The sequence below is a fragment of the Lissotriton helveticus genome, chromosome 1_1 (genome assembly GCF_964261635.1).
Source record: "Lissotriton helveticus chromosome 1_1, aLisHel1.1, whole genome shotgun sequence".
In the NCBI taxonomy this organism is placed as follows: domain Eukaryota; kingdom Metazoa; phylum Chordata; class Amphibia; order Caudata; family Salamandridae; genus Lissotriton; species Lissotriton helveticus.
In genome coordinates this window covers 359,893,424-359,920,173 of record NC_136057.1, presented here as the reverse complement: position 1 = coordinate 359,920,173, position 26,750 = coordinate 359,893,424, and the positions used below count along the sequence as shown (strand labels likewise).

General features: G+C 45.1%; 1 protein-coding gene across 8 annotated transcripts in view; it reads left to right on the top strand.

Moving 5' to 3' along the window:
- The window catches only part of LOC144808497 (adenosine deaminase 2-like), a 405,785-nt gene that overhangs the window by 242,490 nt on the left and 136,545 nt on the right, over positions 1–26,750 (top strand). For all 8 annotated transcript variants that reach the window (XM_078673640.1, XM_078673641.1, XM_078673637.1 and 5 more), the window contains 4 exons: positions 2,159–2,384; positions 14,953–15,163; positions 18,918–19,045; positions 23,519–23,609. In XM_078673640.1, the coding sequence (XP_078529766.1) occupies positions 2,159–2,384; positions 14,953–15,163; positions 18,918–19,045; positions 23,519–23,609 (656 nt within the window). The remainder of the gene's footprint in view (positions 1–2,158; positions 2,385–14,952; positions 15,164–18,917; positions 19,046–23,518; positions 23,610–26,750) is intronic.

Here is a 26,750-nt window from a genome sequence, read left to right as displayed (position 1 = left end):
ATGTAATAATGGAGGAAAAACTAATGACTATTAATGCCATGCATGTTTTTGATATTTTTTCAGATTACTATCCCACATGAATTAACAAGCATTGAGATGGCCAATAGATCGTTCTTTTTTATCTGTTGGTTTTGCTAGCTCTTTTGCAGATTATGTGACTTCTTGGCCAAAGAAAAATGCTTTTGGCTGATGCTGTGCAGCATTAGTAAAATCAAAATATGAAAAAGAGCGCTATGAGGTATATGCATGTATACACATCATGATTCTATGATGCTATACTTTACTGGGGAGCCTTAATCAGGACGAAACCTGTCTTGGGTTGCTGGTATTCTAGTTCAAGGAGGATCTGGCCTGGTAGTTTAGGCTGGACTGTCCCTATTGGAGCAGGATCAAGACTGATTTGCATATGGATGAGTCCAAACTGAAATGGCACTTTGAGAAAAGAAGGTTGGGTTGGGGCAATACCCATGCAATTGCCAATGGATATACCTAGTCTAATGTCATATGTGAATGCGTGATGACGCATACATGCACCAGCACACAGCATGATGTGCCCGGTATTTTGTTTATTTACCTGTTCCAAGATAGTAAATGCGAACTGGAGCAGTAAATAAAAATATTTCAACCTATTCAAAGAGCCTTTTTGAAAACAAAGTGGCCTGCCAGCTATCGGCAGTTGTTGCCCCACCAAAAATGTAACCTGGGTTTTTAAATGACCAGGAGGGGTTGGGAAGCAATAGAAAAGTGTGTGTGGGGGAGTGAAGTTGGTGTGGGAGGGGTAGCAACTTTGGCAATCAAAGCAGAATAGGTATTAACAAATGTAAAAAAAAACTGAGTCAGAGAAGCAACGGTCGAGGAGAAAACAAGTTGAAGAGCACTTTATTTGCAGGAGAAGCATCACATGAGTTGGAGAGCAATGCACATGTATTCCCATGGCATGGTGTAAAGCAACAAAGTGCCGAGGACAGACCGAACAGAAGGGCGGAGAACTCGTACACCTGATCCTTCCAGCAGACTGGAGGAACCGCCTATGCGGTGGATGAATGGGAACCACCAAGTACGCATCCTTGAAGTCCAGATGCACCATCCATTTGGATGGAAGGAGAATATCCCTGAGCAGATGGATCACTCCCATCTTGAAATGTCGGTACACCAACCACCCGTTGAACTCCTTGAGGTTGATGACCAGCCAGCAACCTCCATCTGCCATGACCCCTGACGAGGGGTGTCGTAGAACTTTATGTGAAACCTTGGTTTGCAAAACCCAAGCATCTGTTCTAATACCTGCCCAAGCGTCTTTGAAGCGCGGCAGCCAACCCCCGATACAAAGATGCGCATCTGGCCAAACACTTGCTGGTATTGCCTCCTCCATTGGCGTTGTTCTTGAAACCACAACCTCTGAACCGTTGCTCCATCGTGGGGTAGACCTTGGAGTAAGTGGCACTGGTGGAGTACTGACCACGTCCGGTGCCTTGTTCCCTGTTGGGAACGGAGTGCACATCAAGGCCAGTCGCTCGGCCCCTACTGCGACAGGCCCTTTGAGAGACCAGGGGCTGGAAAACCCTCTTGATGCTGGACTGGGCCTTGTCCAGTGAGGTAAACGTGGCCACAAACTTTCCTAGCTCCTTTACAAAGGGGTGCCCGAAGAGCTCCCCTTGTTCCACTGCCCCCGCCTCAGAAGAGGCCAGATCCCCTAACTTAGGGTCCGATTTAATTAGCAGAGATCAGTCTTCTATTGGACTGTTGGATTCCAACAGTCCAATAGAAGACTGATCTCTAAAACCTACACACCTTTCAAGTGGATACTACAAATATTCTGGAAGACTTGAAAATCCAGATTGAGGGCTGGGGGAAAGTGAGATAGGTTTTGTAACGAGAGTAGGTGGACCATTCTTGTCATCAGTTTCTGGTCAAACCTACTCATATAACTGACAAAGATTCTCGTACCACTGAAAAATACCTTTTTTATGGATTAACACAGGCTACCTATTGCATTTCTAATATGGACCAGAAGCAATTATTTGGTGTTGTATGTTAAAATGTAATAAGCTTAATACTAATATTGTATCATTGAATATGTAAGATTCACTTCTTGCAAGCTCAGACTTTGTCGTAACCATCGTTTCACTCCATGTCTGCCTTTTCCTTTCATATGTAGGAGCAGCTTTGCACTTGCATGATTTTGCCATTCTGAACATCAAGTGGCTAGTGGAGAAGGCCTCATACTTGCCCAATTGTTACATTTGCTTCAGAAATGTGGGTTTGGTCCAGTTCAAGTTTTTCAATCCTCCCCCAGTGGGCCCACCACCGCCTAACTGTTCGGACTGGGTGTTGCTTGAGAGCTACCGGAAGCAGCTGAGTGACATTGAGGCTTTTGATAACAGGTGGGTTGATAAGTGGACATTTCTCTGGAAAGTGGTGGCTTTGCAAAGAAATTATCTCTCAGGAGTAACTGAGGCTAATGGTTTGTATTAGTCCTCCGAGGAGCCCTTATGGGCTTAGTAATCATGCTGTAATGTGAGTTGTGTTTAGGAGACTCCTGGTATACTTCTCTACTTCTGGTTCTATCTGTGAGACTGTTTCTTCTGCTGGTGTAAGAAAATAAAATGTAAATCCGTATTTGTAAAGCGCGAACTACTCACCCATACGGGTCTCAAGGCGCTGGGGGCCGTTGTGGTAATTAAGGGCCATTTGTAGGTAATCTCTATTTACCGATTCTAAAATACCGAATTTTACCGATTCGGTATTTCAGAATCGGTAAATAGTATGTAGGTAATAATTCAGTAAATTTTACAGATTCGGTAATATTCGGTATTACCAAATCGGTATTTACGGATTTTGTAATTCCCATTCATTCCTATGGGCCTGGAGGCACATATTCAAGGGTGGAAGGGTGTCATACTGACACCCTGTTGCACCCCTGAATCGTGCATGTGTGCACATGTGGCGCACATACATGACCTAAGGGCATGTATGTGTGCCACATGGCACTGAGAAAAAAGCAAAAAAATTTATTTTCAAAGGTATTCGGTATTTACCACCAACTAATAGTTGGTGGTAAAAAACGAATCCTTATGGCTACAATGCACTCACTTGAGTGCTACCCACATAGGCTTTAGGAATCAGTAATTTACTGATTCCTCAAAATAAGGAATCGCATCTCAAATCCCTAAATACCGGTCCGTAACGGTGACATTTACCGAATTTCAACGTTACCGGCCGGTATTAACCCACCTAAATATGGCTACAGATGAGCTATTGCCCAGAGTCACACAGTAATGAGCTGAGCTGCTGCCGGAGCCAGGGATCGAACCGTGAAACGTGTGCTCTGAAGTCAGCTGCCTTGGCCACTGCACCACACCTCTCCACAGTCTTATGAGTGGGGTTTAAACTTTTGTAAGACACAGAATAGCATAGCTAACTAGATGATTTGCCTCATCAGTAGTTTTCATGCGATAGTATCTTTGTGAAACATGGCAATTTGGGTGAGACCTGATGCTGTAAAGTTGAGCGTTATGTAAAGCATACCAAACTTTTAGTGCTCAGTATCTTATTCAAGGCAATGTTTATTCACTAAATCCTTAAAGTACTATCAAGTAATCCCCTTACCTAAGAGCTCTTTCAGAGGCAGACAATTTGGATCTGTGTTTGCTGATGACATCACAGTTGTACATTTTGCTAATCTCTACACTGTGAATGAGAATTCTATTGGTGGAAGGATGTTTAACTCCTGCGTCAGAGTAGCATTTTGTCTCCCCAAACATTGGGTCATATCAAATGCTTACAATGGCCTGACTCCCCTTCCCACCTTGCTAGTTGCACCTGGAATGATGTTGCCAATGTGGAACTGGCTCTGAATGAGTCAGTGGAGATGCCCTGTTATAGTGCAGAGCGAACAGAGACATTTGACATAATGGGATCAACCAGCCTAAGAAAAGGTCAGCTGGCGTAATACTAGAAGTCTTGAACAGAGAAGAAAGTATTCAAGTACATTTTACAAAAAGGTCAAAATCAAATAAAACTTGTCAAAAATGTTGTCATCGTTTACTGTGGAAAAAATCATGTTTGCCTGTCTCCTTTAGAAAGCCTTATCTCTGTCAAGTACTAGTAGATTTTTCACTGACCGTGCTACATGTGTGATGAGACCGGGCTACATATGCACTTGTGGTTCCCTGAACCATGCTAAGTATATTACGGTTTCACTTCTATTGATGGCAATTTCCTCACTCCCATGAAGACATAAGCGTTCTTGCCAATCTTTTATCACACTAGGAACTGCTTGTTAGCTTGCGGAATGGAATATGATCCTATCTCGGGGTTACTTCATAATTTTCAGGCCTTGAAATCCCTTATCTCGTTCTCTAGTTGCCTCTACACTATCCACACTTTATTTATTGTTTTATTTTAATAGTGATTCACAGCGCGAACATGACCCTTGTTGGTATCAGAGTGCTTTACAGAATTACAGCGTGCAGAGTAGCAAAAGCAGTAATATCACATTTAATACAAATTCACTTACAAATAGCATAAAGCCTTCGTTAATAACATATTGTCAGTGTTCAGGCCAGTGCAGGTTCCAGGCAGTGCTGAGAAGCAGGTGGTTAAAGTTGGTGTTGCACGGAAAAGCGCGTTAGGTAGCCATACATAATTAATCATGTGAGCGACTGGGGAGATAAGAGTCGTGATCTAGAGAGGAAATTTGTTCATAAGGAATTCTTTGACTTCTTTCTTAAATGATATGACCAAGGGATTTGTTCTAATTTTATGAAGTAACAAGTTCCAGATTCTTCAGGCATTCCCAGAGAAGGCATGGTTGTAGCTTTTCTTCTTGTGGGATCTCTGAGGTTTTAAGAGAAATGTGTTGGAGCTTCTGGTTGCTCTGGAGCCGCTTGAGAGTCCGAGTTTCTGGATGAAATCATTTGTGGTATTGTGGTGGAGGGCTTTATGTGTCATGCTGGCAACTTTTTGCTGAGTTCTTGCTTCATAAGGGAGCCAGTTGAGTGATTTGAGATCCGGAATGACGTGGTTGTATCTTTTTGAGCCAGTGATGAGTCTAGTAGCCGAGTTGAGCGAGGCCCTCAAAGGAGCAAATTTGGATCAGGCCGGTCCAGATAGGGTTGTTCTACCTTAATCCACCCTGGTAATCCCTAAGGTTTTAACAGCGTGCTTGAAATCGTTGGTGGAGACACTGATGTGTTCCTGCATGTTGAGGCTCTTGTTAAGAGTCATTTCCAGTGACTTTGCGGAGTCAATGATTTGTGGGCTGTAAGCTGTTCCAGCCATTCTTCGATTATCAGTGCATGGTTGGGTGGGGCGATTAGAGTTTTTTGAGTATTTAGTTTGAGGTGATTAGTTGATAGCCGTTATTGAATTTCCATTAGTGTTGTGTTGAGGGAGCTGATGTCATCAGGGGAGGAGACTTTAGGTATAGCTGAGTATCGTCCGCGTACATGTGTTATTGGATGTTAGATTAGCTCAGAATATCTGTTAGGGGCTCCTTCAATAGGTTGAAGAGGGAGGGCAAAAGAGATGATCCCTGTGGGATCCCAAGTGTGAACGGCGTGGATGAGATGGAGATTAAGCGTGACTCTGTGAGAAGTAGGAGGAGAACATTTAAGGACTACACCTGTAAGGCCCATAAGTTGTTCCAGAAGGTCTAGGAGATTTGCGTGCCTAACCATATCAAATGTCAATGATAGCTCAAGGAGGACTAAGACAGGCTTGGTTTTGGTCCAGCATTTTTAATGCATCATCTACAATGTGTGTCATAGCAGATTCAGTGCTTAACCCAGATTAGAATTGGTCTAATAGATGAAAATGATCAATGTGGTTGCAGAGTTGAATGGGAACAGATTTTTCCAGGTGGTTCGCCAGGGTAGGGATATTAGAAATAGGTCTGCAGTTGTTAAGGTCAGTTTGGTCCACTTTTGATTTTTTTCAGAATGCAATATTATCTTGTTATGTCATCATTCCACAATAAGGCTGTGTAGGAAAGTTCCCCTTTTTTACGTGGTCCCCCCACTTTTTGCCTGGTTTATGATGCAATTTTGACAGACTTGCACTGGGTTCCTGCTGTCTAGGTCCACAGTGCCAGATCTCTTTCCCTAAAACTGTACATTTGCTCCCCCAACACCTTTAGCACCCCCTGTGAGTCCCAAGTAAATAGTACCCTTGGTGCCTATGGCAAGAACGCTAAAGAGAGTCCCTAAGGACTGTGACATATTTTGTGACACCCTAAGGGACCCCTCAGCACGATCATGCACACTGCCATTTCAGGCTGCATGCCATGGTGCAGAGAAAAGTGAAGACACAACATGGGCACAGGAATAGGTCCTACAGCGGGTATAGGGACCCTAGAGGGAAGTAGTCCAATGGCTACTACCTGTCACTCCCCATTACGCTTCTAAATTAAGTATTTAGAAGGCACCCATGATGCCAGGAATTCAGATTAGATGGATCCAGAACAAGACAAAGAAGAGCGGCGAGGCAACGAGAACTGAAGACTGCTGTGGCCTTTGCGCAAAACCCTGCTTGCCTGCACCAGTCTCGACAGTCGTGCCCGAGTGACTCGTCCTGCAGCTGAGCAACCACCAAAACCCTGGTAGATGCCCAGCCCTTCGCAAACTGCCAGCAATCTCCCTCGGAGTAGAGGAGCTACTCCCTTGCAGTGCACTGGCACTGAAGATGCAAAACACACAAGATGATGGACGGAATGTTGCACAATGGCAAAACATTCCCCCCAGTCACAGATCTGGGTTTAATCCATCGTTATTGTGCTCACCAAGCCACCCCAGTTCAGACATGGCCATATGCAAATCAGTCTTGACCCTGTGCCTCATGGGAACAGTCCAGACCGAACTGCCAAGCCATGTCTTCCCTGGACCGGAATCAAGCATCCTAGGACCGGTTTCTGGCTATCAGCCGTCTTCAGCCAGGATAGCTTGACTCCAGTGGCGTAGGGAGCAAGAGACCCACGTCTGGGCATACCCTTCCCACATAGGGTGAACAGCAAAACACACAAGATGATGGACGGAATGTTGCACAATGGCAAAACATTCACCCCCAGTCACAGATCTGGGTTTAATCCATCGTTATTGTGCTCACCAAGCCACCCCAGTTCAGACATGGCCATATGCAAATCAGTCTTGACCCAGCCGTCTTCAGCCAGGATAGCTTGACTCCAGTGGCGTAGGGAGCAAGAGACCCACGTCTGGGCATACCCTTCTGTAGACTGGGCAGGTTGCTCAGGTCTGGTTTGAGGAAGTGGATCAGGACCTACTAAAGCGACAGGTTGCAAACCAGGCAGGAGAAGGACACTAGGTCTTGCAGGTAAAGAGGGTTTTATTGGGATTACACGTTTGGTATTCAGCATTAAAGTTCTCCGTGTCCTAAACGTGAGTCTCTCCCTGGCGAATTGGCTGGGATCCGTCTTTGCAGCGCGGGTGTCTTCTCCCGGGTCTTCGGGTCTTCCTCGCTTGGATTGAAGGGATGATCACGGAAGCAGCACACCGCTCCGGAGCCCATGCAAAGGAAGCCAACAGAAGGACGCCGTTAGTTCAATGGCCTCAAGGGAGGGGTTGCACCTGTGGGGCCGGGTGAGGTGAGGCGGGGAGTTTGCACCCGTGAAAATAACGTGCAATATACTTCCTGCAGTGACGTGGTGGAAGGGCAGACACGAGGTGGGGGTTAAACGCGGGGTAAAGGACACAAAAGGAGGGGGAAGACGCGGGAGACAAACGCGGGTCTATGTACAATATTTACACACTCTTCCTTCCCGCCCACACTGCCATACGCTGCCGTACCTGGGTCAGCCACGCTCCTCCCCTGGGAGAGTGGCACGGCGGCTCGCGGGGTCGTTGGCCTCCAGACACTCCGTATCTCTCGTCTTCTCCTCCGGGATGTTCTTCGGGGTTTTCTCTCTGTTCTTGGTACTCTCCTACTCCTCCGCTCCGTTCAAAACGCTCTTCTACGCCGCTCCTCGCCTGTTCTTCCTCCGGGGTGATGTCACACCCTCTGTATCTTGCTTCCGGGGGTTTAGCCAGTCTGGGTGTTGCTACGTATGTAGGGGGAGTGGTCTCCTCCTCCTCTGAGAAGCACCGGGCTAGTGGTGATGGCTTTCTTTAAGCTAAGGAAGGCATCCATGGCGTCCTGTGAAGGGGGTCGTGGTAGCGCGTTTCGGACGTTCTTTTGTAACAGGTTCGTCAGGGGGGTGGCTATGACCGCAAAGTTCTGGATGAACCGTCTATAATATCCCACCAGGCCCAGGAAGGCTCGTAGCTCTCGTTTTGTGGAGGGGAACGGTGTTTCGGTGATAGCCTTTATCTTCTCCTCTTGGGGTGCTATGACCCCGTCTCCCAGCATGAACCCCAGGTACTTCACCTTCGGGTAGGCGGCTCGGGACTTCTTGGCATTGACTTGTAGACGAGCCTCTCCCAGGGAGGACAGCACAGCGGCCAGGTGTTCTATGTGCTCTTTCCATGACTGACTAAAGATGACGATGTCATCAAGATACACCGAGCTATACCTGGTATGTGGGGACAACACTCTGTTCATTAGCCTCTGGAACGTTGCGGGTGCCCCATGGAGTCCGAAAGGGAGGACGTTGAACTCATACAACCCTTCCTCGGTGGCAAAGGCGGTTTTGTGTCGGTCCACCTCCCTTAGGGGTACCTGCCAATACCCTTTTGTCAGGTCCAGGGTTGTTATGTATCTCGCGTCCCCTATGCGCTCGATGAGTTCATCGACCCGGGGTATGGGGAACGCGTCAAAGGTGGACACCGCGTTCAATGCCCTAAAGTCCATGCAAAAACGGGTGGACCCGTCGGGTTTGGGCACCATGACTATGGGAGATGACCAACTGCTCTTTGAGGGTCTGATGACCCCCAGGTCCAACATGCTTGCGACTTCCTTCCGTACGTCTGCTCTTTTCGCTGCTGGGATGCGGTATGCTCGTTGTTTGACTATACTCCCTGGGGTCGTGTGTATCTCGTGTTCCACTAGATGAGTGCGCCCAGGGGTGTCAGAGAACAAGTGGGAAAACGGACGGAGACCGTCCCATAAGGCCTGTTTCTCCCCTTCAGAAAGGTCAGGATTGATGGGTAGGCTTCCTAGGGTGGACTCTACATTCTTTTCCGGCAATACGAGATGGGATGGCTGGGGGCTCGGTCCTAACCACTTCTTCAGGAGGTTTATGTGGAAGGTTTGTGTGCGTCTGGGCGACATTCGCATCTTATAGGTTGTACCCCCATATTTCTCGAGGACCCTGAACGGTCCCTTCCATTCACTCCGGAACTTCTGTGAGGACGTAGGCAGTAATACCAGAGCCCAATCCCCTACATTCAGCTCCCTCCTTCTTTTCCCTTTGTCATAGTACCGCTTTTGTCGGTTCTGGGCTGACTGCAGGTTTGAGTATGCCAGATCTCTTAATTTGCCCAGTCTGGACCGCAGCTGCTGGGTGTAGTCAAGCAGGGAGCGCTGCTCCTGTGCCTCTTCCCTTTCCCAGGCTTCCCTGGTTATTTCTAGAAGGGATCTCGGTTGTCGGCCATACAAAAGTTCGAACGGGGAACAACCTATGCTGCTCTGGACTTGGGACCTTATGACATATAAAGCTAAGGGGAGCATTTTGTCCCAGTCTTTGTTTTCCGAGCCCAACAGCTTCTTCAGTGTGGACTTTAGGGTCCTGTTGTAGCGTTCCACTAATCCATCCGTTTGTGGATGGTAAGCGGAAGTGCGGATGTGGGACAGGTTCAGGGTCTTGCACACCTCACCCATCATTCGTGACACAAAGGGCGTCCCCTGGTCTGTTAATATTTCGCGGGGAAACCCCACTCTTGAAAACAGTTCCACCAGTCTCTCCGCTACGTTCTTGGTGGTTGGGGTGGTTAGGGGGTAGGCCTCGGGGAACCGGGTGGAATAGTCCACTATCACCAAGGCGTAGGTGTGGCCCCTAGTGGTACGAGGTAGTGGCCCTATGATGTCCATCCCTACGCGTTCCCAGGGATTCCCTATAATGGGCAGAGGTTGTAAGGGGACTGCCGGGGGTTTTGACAGGTTTTTTCTCTGGCACACCTCGCAGCGTTGACAGTAGGCCTCTGTCTCTTTATAAATGCCGGGCCAATAGAATAGACGCAGAATATTCCGAGTGGTTTTTTCGGCCCCGCTGTGACCTGCGGTTAGATGTGTGTGGGCAAAGAACAAGATCTGTTCGCTGAAGTCTTTCGGCACCACTAGCTGTCCTTGGTCTCCCTCTTCCCCTTCACGATATAGCAGATCGTCTCTGATAACGAAGCGGGGGTATCGTTGCTCTGTGGCCGTGGTTTGTGCCACATGAGCGGATTCCCACGCATTGAAAAGGGCAGGGTTGTTGGCTTGGGCGAACTTAAATCCCTTGTCTATGACCCAGGGCTCGGCAGACAAGAAGGCACCCACTGGATGGATATCTAACTCCCTTTTAAACAGGGCCAGAAAATGAGGGTTATCCACCCCTAGAATTAACTCCTCGGGCAGAGAAGCCACCACCCCCACCCTCACCGTGCAGGGCTCCCCCTTAGCTGGTTTGATGGAGATGCGTGCGATGGGATATGTTTTGACGTCCCCGTGGACGCATCGAATGTGTACCTGGCCCTCCCACCCTATTTGGGAAGGGACCAGTAGAGACTCCCGTATGACCGATTGCCTGCACCCGGAATCCAAGAGAGCCTTTACTGGGACTTGGTTCACATGCACTCTTACGTAGTATGATGGTCCCATTTCGGCAGTGTACAGTACCGCCTTAGGGATATACCCGACTTCCATGGGTTCCTCGACGGGCTTCTTCCGGGGGCACATCCGGGCTATGTGTCCCCACTCCCCACATTCAAAGCACTGGGGACCCCTTATCGGTGTGACCTCTGGTCGGAAGGGCCGTGGCTTTGGGGGTTCGTAGACTGGTTTCTTCTTCTCTGTCCGCGGGGCTGGTACAGGCGTCTTTGTGGATTTCTCTGTCTCCCAGGGAAATGTTCTGTGTGCCGCTCTTGTATAGTTGGCCGCCATCTCGATGGCCTGGGCCGCGGTTAGTCCTGGGTGTTGTCGTAGCCATCTTTGTGTCCCGTAAGGGAGGGCCTCCATGAACTGCTCAAGGACTATGCTGGTCATGACTTCCTCTTTGCTCCGGTCGTCGGGGCGCAACCATTTCTCGGCGGCCATCTTCAGGCGTAAGTACAGAGTCTTGGGGTTTTCCCCTGTAACCCCCTTTTCCTTTCGGAACCGGATGCGGTATGCTTCGGCGTCCATCCCTAGGTAATCCAGTATCACCTCCTTGATGGCGGCATAGGTGGACGTACCGGCATGGTTTGCAACCTGGTAGGCCGTCTGCGCTTCGCCCGTCAACAAGGGGGCGAGAAAGAAAGGCCATTTGTCTTCCGGCCACCCACACGCACGGGCGGCTCTCTCGAAGTTCACCAGGAAGGCATCTGGGTCTTCGCCCGCGACGTATTTCTGCAAGGCTACTCCGGCTGGGTTAGGACCCGCCGGTCTACGGTCCCCCAAGGCAGCGGCCCCTGGAGTCTGTACCGCTTTCTGTAAGCTGTCCATCTGCTGTGTCATAGTGCTGCGGAACAAGGCCCGATCTGCGTCTGCTGTGCTGATTTGTTGGCTAATGGCCCACTCCAACTTCTGTTGCCCGTCGATAAGGGTCTGGATGACCTGGTCCACCATTATTTCACTGTCCGAGGGAGTAGATCCCACTTCTGACACCACTGTAGACTGGGCAGGTTGCTCAGGTCTGGTTTGAGGAAGTGGATCAGGACCTACTAAAGCGACAGGTTGCAAACCAGGCAGGAGAAGGACACTAGGTCTTGCAGGTAAAGAGGGTTTTATTGGGATTACACGTTTGGTATTCAGCATTAAAGTTCTCCGTGTCCTAAACGTGAGTCTCTCCCTGGCGAATTGGCTGGGATCCGTCTTTGCAGCGCGGGTGTCTTCTCCCGGGTCTTCGGGTCTTCCTCGCTTGGATTGAAGGGATGATCACGGAAGCAGCACACCGCTCCGGAGCCCATGCAAAGGAAGCCAACAGAAGGACGCCGTTAGTTCAATGGCCTCAAGGGAGGGGTTGCACCTGTGGGGCCGGGTGAGGTGAGGCGGGGAGTTTGCACCCGTGAAAATAACGTGCAATATACTTCCTGCAGTGACGTGGTGGAAGGGCAGACACGAGGTGGGGGTTAAACGCGGGGTAAAGGACACAAAAGGAGGGGGAAGACGCGGGAGACAAACGCGGGTCTATGTACAATATTTACACACTCTTCCTTCCCGCCCACACTGCCATACGCTGCCGTACCTGGGTCAGCCACGCTCCTCCCCTGGGAGAGTGGCACGGCGGCTCGCGGGGTCGTTGGCCTCCAGGCACTCCGTATCTCTCGTCTTCTCCTCCGGGATGTTCTTCGGGGTTTTCTCTCTGTTCTTGGTACTCTCCTACTCCTCCGCTCCGTTCAAAACGCTCTCCTACGCCGCTCCTCGCCTGTTCTTCCTCCGGGGTGATGTCACACCCTCTGTATCTTGCTTCCGGGGGTTTATCCAGTCCGGGTGTTGCTACGTATGTAGGGGGAGTGGTCTCCTCCTCCTCTGAGAACGCCCACTTAAAGGCGCCGGGTCCCTCATCCTGTTCTTCGAGTCCTGTCTCCCAGGGGTCCGTCTGCAAAGAAGGAGGCACAACAGGGTCATTTCCGGGAGTCCACCACTCCTCGTTAGCGCTCCGCATCGCCTTGTTACACCTTCCCACATAGGGTGAACAGCAAAACACACAAGATGATGGACGGAATGTTGCACAATGGCAAAACATTCACCCCCAGTCACAGATCTGGGTTTAATCCATCGTTATTTTGCTCACCAAGCCACCCCAGTTCAGACATGGCCATATGCAAATCAGTCTTGACCCTGTGCCTCATGGGAACAGTCCAGCCCGAACTGCCAAGCCATGTCTTCCCTGGACTGTTCCCATGAGGCACAGGGTCAAGACTGATTTGCATATGGCCATGTCTGAACTGGGGTGGCTTGGTGAGCAAAATAACGATGGATTAAACCCAGATCTGTGACTGGGGGTGAATGTTTTGCCATTGTGCAACATTCCGTCCATCATCTTGTGTGTTTTACTGAAGATGCAAAGCCTGGTTCACCAAGTTGCTGCTACCCAACCAGCATGATACAGAAGCCCCTCCCGCCCCCCAGTAAGAGGTTCCTGTGCCCCTGAAGGTCAAATCTGTTCCCCCATCGAGTGTGAGATTTCCAGGACCAACCGGAGCCGCACAGGACCAATACCCGGGATACCGGACCGCTTGCAGAAGCAGAGACCTGTTTTAGCCCAATCGGTCTTTAACGGCACCTAGAGTGAGCAGCCATTAAGGGATGTAAGCACCGCAGAAACCCACTACCAGAGTGGCCCAGCAATCATCATTTTTGCACCTTCAACTAGCGAATCTGACAACCACAAGTCCCTAGGATGCACAGAGCCTGGCCGACCTTTCCACTCTGCACAGAGCACCCCAGCCCGGTTACCGAGGAACTGGCTTTGCGCCCTTGTGACCTGAGCCCCCCGTTGGGAACTCCTGGACATGTCCCCAAGTCCCCCTCTAGTACCCTTTTCTAGGTGGCCCCTTCTTTCCACCGGTGTAGCACGCAGAGCTACCAACCAGACCAGCACCTCTGGTCCCGTACGCACCAGGGCAGGTAAAAGGTAACTGCTGGTGGTACTTTGGACCTTGTCCCCCAAATGCCCCAAGTCCCAAAGGAATCCCCGAAACCAACCTTAATTAACTATGCAACATATGCCTTTTCTCTCATAGGGAAGCATTGCTGCGTAAAGATGCATTTAAGAGAACATTTTACTTAACTGTAAAAATCAGTATTTAAAAAAGTACTTGGTTGATAACTAGGTTCTTTGTATCACAATTTACATAAATAAACGACTCATTCAATGCCTCTGTGAGTACAATAAATTCTTAGCACCACCCTCTGATGAGCCTAAACTACTGCTCGCCCATACTACCACAAAAGAGAGCATTTAGTGTTATAATGTTTGCCTCTGTAAGCTAACAAGGGCTTTATAGAGTGTACCTCGTTTTGGTCCAGTATATAAAAAGCCAGCTTCCTACAGGCTGTAAAATCCATTGAATGCCCTCTGTTCTGTTAAAGACCAGCCTTCCTAATTACAGATAAGGTGGTTGAGACAGATTCGATGGGTTTGAAAGATGCCGCTAAAGTGCTGGTTGATAGATCTAGTTCTTGGTAGCCTGCATACCTGTTCTCCCTGAATGCACCCACGTTCATTTGATATAACCAGTAGTTTGTTAGTAGTCTTTCCAAAACACTACATACCACTAAATAAGCTACTGTAGAATGCAACAAGGACACGGACAAATACATTAAAACAATTTTAGGATCTCTTTTTATAGGAAAGTAATTTGTTTCTTTTGGCGCCTTCCTGGGGGTGCTCAGGTGATGATAACGTTTTAGAAGAGTTGAGGCCCTTGGCCATCCCATATCACATGCTGCAGAAAACATTAAGCTTGGTGTTAGGCGTATGATCGTAAGTAATGTAGACAGTCATGGGGACTGGGGTGGACCCTCTCCTAGTGAATAATTAAACATACAGGGGTATGCCTTTACTTCTCTGAATCCTGTGCGTCCCAAATTGAAAGTCTCTTATTTCAGGGTAGTAATAATGTGGCAAAAAAACAAGCACACGAGTGGGACAGAACACAGTAGCATGACGAAGGAAGGCTAAAGCTGGAGGTAAAGAATTGCTTGTGTACTGTGGAGTAGACCAAACTATGGATACGGCAGGCAGCTGAATATTTCCTTATCTGCAATCTGTTTCAGTATTTCTGATGATGCACATTTAGAAATTGTTGTTGCCGTTTGTCTATGTACAGTCAATCTCCATCTCCTCCTGACTGCTCACATCCTGTTGTTGTTCATCAGTTTGGTGAGGAACATGTCCCTGGTGACTGAGAATCCCGAGCAGGCCTATCCAACCCAGAGCTCTATCTGGAGAAGGTTTGAGGGTGCCTTCCTTGCTACGATCAGCCTCGTCTCCTACGCCCCGGTCTTCAAGAAGTACTTTTATGAAGGTTTAAAGGAGCTTTATGAGGACAATATCCAGTACATCGAACTGCGGGCATTACTGCCACAGGTATTGTCAGTTTCCATGTTGGTTTGTTTGCTGTCAGTATTGGCCCCATTTAAGAAATCTTGCAAGTTGTTTTACCTTGTATCAGTGGATATTTCACGTTTATGAGTGTTTTATTGGATTTTCTAAAGATTCAGACGTGTCACTGTGAATAGTCACTTAGTTAAGGTCTTTGTAAGATCGAAAGGCCTCTAAAAATACTTTGTCCCTCCATACTCATTTTGCTGTTTCATACTGCCCATTTAAAAAATTACCCGGACAAAAGACCTTACCCATCACTGCTGGCAGACAGGCAAGTTCCGCACAATGGCATATCATGGGACGGCTTTCATGTAAAACGTATGCTGATTTGCCGTGCGTTGGCAGCAATGAAAGGGCACACACTATCCTGGATGAAACCAGGCCTTATTTTGGTTTTTTGGCAGTTTTGATATAGCGCAAACTCAGCTTAAGGACATTAAAGCGCTTCGCATGATCACCAGATTACATTACACATGGTCAGATGTTTTCTTTTTTGGCATATGGTGATAAAGTAATTTGCCCAGAATCACAGGATGTTGAGCCGAAGCTGGGTCACAAAGTTGGTTCTTCAGTTCCAAAGTTGGCAGCTCTGGCTGCTAGGCTACATCTTCCTTAACTGACCTCGCCCTGTAGGGTGTTTGTGGAAGGAAAATGGGGCCACGGAAGATACAGGCATTAGCCCAGCAGGAGAGTGGTTGCTGTATAGATTCCATTTTATATTTGGTGTTGAAAGATGATGCCTAGATGTTTGCTAACATTTTATGGGACTTTTTTTATTGTAAGAGCTTCCCATCTTTGTCTTTTCACAGAGAGCATTTTTCCCTTCAGTGACCAGTCACTTTTTTTGCTAGTTTTCGTTCAACTCAATAGGGTTCTTTTTCCCAACTTTTAACAATTTCACTAAGTGAAGTAAAAAAAAGAAAAATCTGACAAGTTAAAGTTATAAAAAGGAACTATCTTTTTATGATTATAAGTTGTTAAAGTTTTCTTACGTTCCTTCCAGTGAAGTTGTATTTTGTTTGTTTTTTAATTTTACACAACAGCAGATATTTATTGTTACACCTTTACCCTAGTGGTAAGTATCCCATTGGCTACTACCTGTCACGCCCCTGAATTGAGTATTTGGAAGGCACTCTAGATGCCAGGAATTCAGATTAGACAGATCCAGAAGAGGACAAAGAAGAGCTGCGAGGCAACGAGAACTGAAGACTGCTGTGGAATTTTGGCACAAAACCCTGCCTGCCTGCACCAGTCTCGACAGTGGTGTCCGAGTGACTTCACCTCAATGTTGTTGGCACATAGGTGGCTATTTGTCATGTGATTCTGGTTTCTCACCCATACATTTAGTGGTCTTCAATAGGAATCTTTTATACACTTGATTAAGTTACGTAGACATAAATTGAGTGCTTGAAAATTAAGGGGATAGATGAGACACTTCAAAAAGCAGCTAAAACCCCTAATGAAGTTGATTCAGACCAGCAGTTTGTTTGTATTTGTGAACAGGAAAGTGAAGCACTGGAATATTCCGAGAGATAGAACTCTACTCTGTTGGTTATGTTCTCGAAAGCTCTGTGTGATGTGTTGTGGGGGAGTCCTTGAGCAGAGGTACGGTTGAAATGAAGGAAGGAAAACGTTCCAGAGCACCACCTTTCAGTAATTCTAAGAAGTACCGAAGATGTTTAATAAATGTATTATGTTTTCCCATACAGTGAGTAACTTAGGGTGTGCAGGTGTAAAAGTGCACTTTCTCTGGGCTTTGTTACATAAAAGAATATGCAAGTGTAATACTTTCTAAATTCCTCGTAGCAAACCACATATTGACGCCAGATAAATACTGTCTGGTTTGCCTGATCAGCCCATTTCACTGCATTCCACAACACTGTAGGTTCTATTTATTTATTTATTTCTAGTTCTTGATATAGTGCTACAAACCAGGAAATGTTTCAACGTGCTTTAAGGTGCTGTTCAGCTAATAGCGACTACAACAATATAAATATATCAACGATACTAGCAGGAATACATTTGGCTTTAATGGACTACAGCAGGATATGAAAAGTGGCTGATTAAGATATGCATTCAACAAGTAGCCAAGATTATGATTATAGTGAACCATAAATTAGTTGCGAGTAGTTGAAACACATCATAATTCATAAGCGAATTGAATGTACAAGGAATGAAGTTATATATTCTTGCAGTTGAGGTGTGGAAAATATGAGTTAAAGCATAAGACATTCATAGGACATTCACATTTAGCCACACTGTAGTAAGTTATCCTAAGAAGGTAGAAGTCTTATGCCACAGGGAAGAACATTCTATATCTTAAGGGTGTTTCTGGAGAAGGATGTCTTGATAGTGGATCTTTTCTTGAAACGAGGTTTTAAGGAGCAGTTGAAGTTTACTTCTTGGAGCTCTGCAGCAATCTGATCTCTCTGTTTCTGTACAAGATATGATGGAAAGTTGAGGGTATAGTATTATACACAGCAGGAATATTCTACTTAGTCTCAGTCTTTGTCAAATAATATTGATTGAAATGACTGAATGAATGTTGGCATGTTTATGGTATTCCCTCTCCTTGATAAGTCTATTGGTTTTGATGTGGAGTCTAAATGAGATAGGTTGTCAAAGCTGCTTTGAAGCTGGCAAAGGACAGTGATACTCTGAGTTGCAGAGGAGCAACATTCCATAAAACAGGACCTGCTGCTGAAAAGGCCCTCCCACTCCTAGTTCTGAGCTTAAACCTCAGCAGGTGCATAGGGTACTATTTTGTGTCTTAGGGAGTTGGATCCTATTCGAGTATTCTTCAAAGATGGCAATAAACAAACTTTTAGAAAGTGGTGCTTCCAATATTTAGTCCTTAAATAGAAGTTCTTGTAGAGACCGAGTAGTTTTTATATTGTTGGTTAGCCGGACATACTCTTGTGTGTCATTTTCATAGGGTTGTACTTTAACTTCTGAGTCCACAAACAGCTGTAACAGGTGTACTATACACACATTAGCCAAATAAAGAAAAAGGATCAGCCTAGAGGGACACCACAATCTGGAGTTCCTGACCAGGCTGGCAAGGGGTCTTGAAACACACTGTGTGCTTGATAATAAGAAGGAACTAAACTAAATTGGTGACAGCCCGGCATGTTTATTACCCTCTATTAACCTCTGGAGCAGGATTTGAGGAATCTCCTTTGTCTGTCCTCAGGCATTTCCTGTGAATATTTAAAATATGTTAATAGTTGTGACCTCCTCCAGTTGCAATACACTGTAATTTAATTTACCACCTTTTATGTGATAATTTCCTCATGTTACTTGCATGTACCATTTCTCATGTTACTTGTGTGTACAGTTCATGAAGTTACTTATGTGTTCCTTTCCCTGCTTTCCATGTGAAGACATTCAGTGATACCACTTTGGGCCTTATTTAGTATTAAGTGGTAATGGAAAGTCCTGTGATTTTTAGAGGAAGTGTTAAATCCTTAGATGAAGGAGTCACCACGGTGGTGAAACCTCAACAGAATTTCCTGTGCCTTAAGGATAGTATGGAAAAAATAACTTTGCCAGATGTGCAGCCTTTCTACTATCTTGGTACCTACTTGCTGGACTCTTGGGAGATTTGCTCCTTCACCAAGACATACTGGGACTCTGCACAATACAGAACAAATCACATAAACAAGAGAATTCATATTTTTAAAAAAATGTCTTGCAGGCTAAGTTTTTACCACCTAATTTGCTGTTAATATTGCAGGTCTACGAACTGGACGGGACATTGCATGACAGGGCATGGGCCCTTCAAGCATACAAAGATGTGGCCGAGCAGTTTGTCAGTGAGCACCCAGACTTCGTGGGAGTCAAAATTATTTACACAGTGCACAGGTAGGAAGCCCAGTAGCAACACAAGCAGCTTTTGTTTTGTTATGTTATGTTATAGCCATTTCTATAGCGCGAACGGTTACCCAAGGGTGTCCTGGCACTGACTGCTTTTCTCTGGGCGTTAAGATAAAGACACGAATTATAAGTTAAAAAGCCAGGTCTTCAGTTGCTTCCTAAAAGTTAACAAATCCTTGGAGTTTCTCAAGTAAAAGGAGAGATCGTTCCAGGCTCTTGCTGCACAAGCTATAAAGTTTCTTCCACTCCATGAAGCTTTTTTTGTGGTTGGTACTGAAACTAACTTTGCCCCAGGGAGCGCAGTGTTCTTATAGGTTGGTACCATTGCAGCCGCTGCTTAAAATATGCTGGACCAATGTCCTGCAGAGCCTTGTACACTGTACACAGGGCCTTGTAATAGGCATAAATTTGGGAGTATTAGTAAGCAATCTAGCTGCAGCATTTTGCAGCAGTTGCAGCTTATTCATGGATCGTTCTTGCAAGTTTAGGTAGAGCCCATTACAGTAGTCTAACCTAGACATGATAAGTGCAGTGACTGCTGTCCGCCTATTGTCTGCCGGCAGAAAGTGTAACATTTTCTTGATCATTCTCAAAGTGTAAAAAGTGATTGAAGCCACAGCATTTATGTGATCACTAAAATTGAGCTTATCGTCAATAATTACTCTCAGATTCTTTACCTTCCTAATAGGTGTGGGGAGGGTGCCCAAAGTATCTGGCCACCAACTTGAGCCCAGAAATTAGGGTCATTTCCAAATAAAATGATTTCGGTCTTACTTGAGTTGAGTTTTAAACAGTTTTGCGCCATCCACCTCCCTAATGCCTCCATACAGTCGTGAATCCGACAGTCTATGCTTGCTCTCTGACTAGGATGCAGAGCGACCACAATTTGAATATCGTCTGCGTAGGAGGCTAGGTTAAAACCGTAGGAACCAATTAGAGATGCCAAAGAAGAGACAAAAATATTAAAACGTGTTGGGCTAAGGGAGGACCACTGTGGGACTTCGCAGGGCAAGGAAAAGTGTCTGGAACAAAATTCATCCAATGCCACAATTTGAGACCTATCCGTTAGGAAGGATTTAATCAACTTCCAGGCCATACCCTGGACCCCGCATGTTGACAACCGGTCCATCAGTAAATCATGATGGACCGTGCCAAAGGCCGCTGACAGATCTAACATAATCACAGCGGCCTTACCATCCCTATCCAAAACTTCTCTAATCTTTTCGGTAGATTTAATAAGACTGGACTCTGTACTGTGGCACTCTTGAAATCCATATTGAGTTGGGTCTAAGCCTTTTGTCTTGCCTAAAAAAGACTTGAGTTGTCTATTCATAGCTTTTTCAACCAATTTAGCTGGTAAAGGAAGACGAGATATTGGGCGGAAATTATTAGGATCTTTAGGATCCAGGTTGGGTTTTTTCAGTAGGGGGAGAATTGAGGCGATCTTCTATCGTATAGGGAAATCCCCCACCTCAAACATTAAGCAGAATAACGAGCTTTGTGTTTCTATCCCAACATTTAAATTGGTTAAGTTGGCTAAATGGATTTATGTATTTGCAATGCTTAATTTGAGCCGGTGGGGCCCAGCAGCAGTCATTTTTGGGGACCAGCACTTATTTTTATTCATCGGACATTTACTGAGAGCAAAAGAGGAGAATATATACACTAGAGAAAAAAGAAAGAGAAAGACAGAAAACAGAAAGGGAGAAAGTAGTAACCTGCAAGACTGAGATAATGGGACAGTGAGTGTCTCAAAGTGTATTAAAGAGACACAATGTGGTTTCAAGACCACCCTGACATTTAATAGTGCTCGATGTGGGCTTCTGAGCAAAGCTTTGGCTACCAGCACTCATTCTTTTACAAATCAAGCACTACACACGTGTATAAAACCTGCAGAAAAAAGATTTAAGCCTTCATAGCCCACAGAGACTCGCCCACCGCCCTTTCAAGGGTGACAAAATGAGCTCCAAGGTTGAAACTTTGTACCATCCAGGAAGGGGAAGGACTGGACAGTACCTCTATGATATACGAGCCACGAATGGAGGCAGGCACGCAATATTTGGATTTATAGCCTACAGATAAGTAGGAATCTATCCATGTGCAATTTATAGGTAAGGGGTTGCTAGTGTATGTACTTGAAAGTCTCGCAGCAGAGCAACTTTGTCCTGGGTGCAAGATAAGGACTGGAATGGGGGATAAGGTTTAGGAGCCTGAGTTATAGCACAAGAACCACGCTTAAAACAACATAATGGTCTTTTTTTTTTCCAGACAAAGCACGCATTCATAATAGCAAAAAAGGTAAAATGCAGTCCTTAGTGAAATAATACATTGAAAATATTACAAATATTATTGGACAAAAACAGTTCAAGACCTAATGAATACAAATGGGTGATAGTTATGGTAGCACCAGTCCTATAACTTCCATTTCTCTTTCCCTTTCCTTCTTCTACATGCACCAAATTAATAGATCAGTTGTCTTAATGGTGAACAGGTGTCTCGTTAGGGGTAGTTGATAAACCATCTCTATTATTGATGGACAGGTGTCCTGCTAGGGGAAAGGAGTCCACCACTCAAAATCCCTCCTGTTGTTCACTTTTTCGCTCCCTATACCATACACCATAAGTTTAAAAATTATCCTTTTTCAGTAAAACGTTTTTAAGAAAGCATTTCACCAAAACAGTTTATTTAATATTTTCAATATAAGTGCAATTAATCGGGTTATGAAAATCAATTCATAGAATTTCTTTTTTAAATGTGTCCTTTGTGTATTATTTATTAAGGTGTAAATTAGGTGTAAAGGTGTAATTAACCTTGAAAATGTGTACCCTTGTTTTTTTCCTCAAGGTTTGCACAGATCCCTTTCCCCATAATGCTGTCCCTTTCCTCTTTGTCATAGGTTGACATAGAGGAAATTACTGATGGGGTATTAATGCCGGGGGCTTCAGCTTGCTCTTTCTATTGTGCTTCACCTTTTTGTCCATTTTAAATTGATTTCCCTCTTCCCCAATGCTACTCGTTTTTACCACTTTTTTTGGGTTTATGTCACTTTCCATGCCCTCATTTCTCTACCCTACAGTACTTTTGACCTCTTACTGCCTCTTGAACTTTAAAATTATGTTACTAAACCAGGGATTTGCTGTGAAGTCTACAAAATGTTTACTTTTTTTAAATAAAACTACTATGAATATTTTTTACATTATTTGGTTTGTTTTCTATTCTATTATTTATGAACAAATCATGTATTTCTATTAATTTGTTTTGCCACTCAATTGATTTCTAATTATTTGGTGGCTTAGAAAGGGATTTGTGTTATAGTATTTGTTTTTTTCTCTGACAAATTTTTGGTTACAGGTAGATTAGGCTGAAACCCTATTATCAAAATTACAATAATACACTTTATCTCCATAACCTCATAAACCTACATTATCCCCTCACCATCTCAGATATTTTCCAGGGTGTGTTTAGGCTATTAACATATTACACAGGCAGTCTTCATTTATACCCTCTACCACATCATCTCTTACTACTAAATTGTAATTCACTATTAAAAAATAGTCCACAGACTAACCAGTAAGTCGGAGTGATCCCAATGATTTTGGGCAACTTGGCACTGCCAGATAATCTGCCAGACGTTGCCAAGCGCTATTATATTTACAGCCCTTTACGTTTAGCTCCCGTGTTCATTTTTCCATTGCTAGTAGCATTCATAGTTTAATTTCCAATCCTTGTATTGTTGAAGCAGCTGTGGACTTCAATTGTTGTGCTATTAGCTGTTTTGCGTCCTATAGCATAATGGTAATGAATCTGTAGTCTGTTTTAGATAAAATAAATTAACTTGGTAGTTCCTAAGACCAGTAGTGTAGTTCTAGGATCTGGTCGTATTTAAGTATTCCACTACCCAATTTACATGACTTACAATTTCCTTCCAGAACGTTTTTAGTCTAGAGCAAGACCATTATGTATGCATGTTTTTATTCTTTTGCTGTTAACATCAGTCACTATTTTTAACCTCCAGATGAGTCCTTTTCAGTAGGATTCATTTTTGTACATAAGGCTATGCAGGATGGATCTGGAGTATTCCTTAGTAGGGATTGAACTAGCCACTGAGCTGGTTAGGAGTGACCGGACATACCTCCCTCCTGAGTCAGGGAATGCTAGGCTTTTTTCTGCTCTGCAAGTAGTAGACCCACATTACCGATCTCAGAGACAGTATTGATGATGGGCACCCCTTTTATACCGGATGTTGGGATTCTATGTTTTAGCCTTGCAGAGATTTGGTAAAGATATTCTGTTGCAGTGTGGACAGGTGCCCTGTTTCACATTGAGACTATAGGCATCATTCAGCTCCTCCCCATTTCTTCTCCGCTGGTATGGGTAACTACTCTTGAAACAAGGAATGTATTAATTTCAAAATAGCACGACCTGTTTATCAATTATCTTTGCACATTTTTGTTTCTCAAGGGGCTGTAATGAGACCACTGCTAAAGATGCAATCCAGGCTGCCATCCAACTAAAAGCCCAGTTTCCAGAGACCCTGGCTGGCTTTGACATGGTAACTATGAAGGACCTTGATTTATTTTAACCTGCTTTCCTCAGCGTAGTCTCTAGTAAAGCTTCCTCACTCCCATCACCTCTGTCCAGTGCCCCGGGATCGTATTATCCCATCACCCTGCACCAGAATCCACAGTCTACTTTGATTGCCATCTGTGCCTCTCCGAATTTGTCACTGCTACTTCTATGGCTGTCTGATCCCACCTCTTCAAGATTTGCAAAAACCGTTCTCCTCTCATTATACTCTGCTACAAATCTAATCATCACCTTGGTCCTAATTAAATTGGACTGCATTGAAAGCCTTATACCCAGGCTCCCACATTACTCTTTCTACCCTTGGTAGATTTCCAAACTTCATAAACCAGGTTCTTTTCAACCTGCTTGCTACTCTCTCACCTCCGTGTATGCTCACCAAGATGGCTGGCCATAAGTACTTTGCTGATCTTAACCCACTAGTCCATGCCTAATGCTCCCTGGGTCTAGCTGCCCCCAGATTCTTCTGTACCACGACAAGGCTCTAGTCATTCCCCCTTTTAGTCCCGTCAGTACATACTCAGCCACAGGACCTAAAGGCTCTCCATCACTATCCGCATGCAAAGTTGTCAGCAGAAGCCATCTCATTACAGGAAGATCATCCATGAACGACCCAAATCCCCCAGAACAACAAATTGTCCATCTCCACTGATCAATAATGACATCCATGTTTTGTTCAACACCGTGCATCTCACTCCCATGCTTCTGATCTCGCTACCCTGACTGACCATGAATTCTGTTTCCCTAGCCTATATTTTTCTATGTACTATATTCCATGTGTTCAAGTGATCCTTGAGATATCTTGGTGTTGATAGAAACTTACTCTCTAGAGTTGCCACCTCTTTTATCCTCCTTTGTCTGAAATGTAATTATACTTGTCACCTGAAAATAGTTACAACCTTTGTTTTTGCACAATCGACTCCATTTTGTGAGCTGTGTCACAGTGTGGAATTCTGTTGTTCCTCAAAGTATTGGTCTACATTTTAAAGGCGTGTTTACTTCAGCTTACTTCAATGCAGTACAACGCCTGATGCCTCTCGCTAATTCTATTTAGTGAGAAACAGCCAACATCTCTAATTAAAGATTCTACACATATCTGCAACACTTAATGAAATTTGGTAAAGAACACATACTGTGATGGAGATGTTGTAGGGCAGTGATTGAAAGGTTTTCAAATTGTTGACCCTCTTCTGTGATGCATCAGATTAGCTTCACAGCAGAATAGAAGCAGTGTCTGACACAGTCACAGTGGTTTCGACAAAAATGTCATTGTTACTCCTTGTTCCCTGCTTATTTTCACACAGTTTTTCCTTAGCCCCTAAATTCTACCTTAGTACCTTTGGCTTACCACTTCTACCCCTGTAACCTTTTTTATGATGCTTGGTTACTGGCCACAGTTTCTGGTGAGAAAAAAGGGTAGCATACTTTTCAATCCAGCGAGAAATGGCTCTAAAGAACAGGCTCCTGCACAGACAGTGTCTCTCTACATTAGTCATCCAAAAAGAGATGCCACAGCGCATACCTGGAGGCTTGTCACTGAATATGTTTTGTGTCCGCTATAATATTTGTAGAATACATAGGATCATTGCCCGAAATGGACATTGGACAGATGCCTCAAGGCATTTGTTCTTCGAATCCCTTCGGTCTCTGCACTCAATATTGATGCAGAAGAAGCATGGGGGATTTTTGTCATCTCACTTATCCACACAAACCACTAAATAACTATTGGAAACGTAACTCTAATGTCGGACCCATAAGTTACTATTACACAGTTAGCAATATCAAAGGTCCTCCGATGATTCTTTGGTAGAGCTAAAAGGGACTAAATAATGAAAGACAGATTGCTATTTCTCCACGAGGACCTACAATGAAGAGCTACACTAAACTTTAGTCATTCATTAGAAACTTTATTCGGTTATTACAAGAGAAAATAACCATGAAAGTACAATTAATGAGACAAAATCATGAAACATCATAAAACCCGCTGAACATCAAATAAAAATCTTCATTATGAGATAACGAATTGGATTTCATATTACAATCGTTTTTCGGCATCTAAAAACAGATTTTAAAAAGGCGGAGACAGAGGCGACAGTAAAAATAGTATCCAATTTCTGGATAGCCAGAAATGCTGGGCGACATTCTTAGTTCTAACCCCCTTTTTAGGGCTCGCCTGGCGTTGGAGCGCGAAGCGCTCCCGCCAGCGAGTTCTATAGTCGCCGTGTTCAATGCCAAGGGAGTCTAGAGCTGTGCACGAGCCGCTACTGGCCTGTGCACGAGCCGACTCAGCTCTGTGGACGCGCACGTCTCCGGAAGACGTGCTGCGCCCGAGCCACCTCCCGCTTGTTTTGTGACAGATTTATATCCCGGCGCCCTTAATGTCATGGACAAGGGTAAGAAGAAACTCAGCTCGGAGGCGAGTGCTTCATCGAGTGAAAGAAGTCCCTTGATGAGGTAAATATTTCAGATTCACTCACAAACGAAAGGTACCTGCATACACTGCAAAGCGAAAGTGCACAAAGTTCGTAATGCACATCATTTTGGGGCATAGTGCAGCATCACCTAGGGTTTTAGTTTCATTTTTGCGTTAAAAGCCGAAATTGTTGCCTTTCAGAATATTTGCAGCCGGGCCTGGTATTGTTCTGCAGCTGTTGTTTTCCCGTTTGAAGACTATATTGACATCTCAGTGAACCACAAATTAGCGCGCACAGCTGCTCTCAGTAGGGCCACTTGAAGGCCCCACAATAGCACTTGTCAGCAGAATGGCGGCCATGGTGCAGTCTCGAAGAAATAAAGTGGTATATGTCTTCTTGTTGATATAGCTGGCGCTGTAGGATCTTGTGTTCAATGCGCACTTCTGTTTCATTCATGGAGAGGATTTAAACTGGAGTATTTCTTGTGACTTTGGGTAAATAGGCGCTGTGTATACCAGAGAGATGTAGTTTAACTTAAAAATTCTTAAAATTGTAACACTTTCTCTGAGTTAATCCAGATTCAGTAATGTTTTTCCTCGTCATGAAAGCTAATAGGAAACTGCCAATCAAAGTAACAATCACAGGACATGTGCAGGGTAGTTAGCTTACGATAGTCACAGTGGTCTCTTATTAAT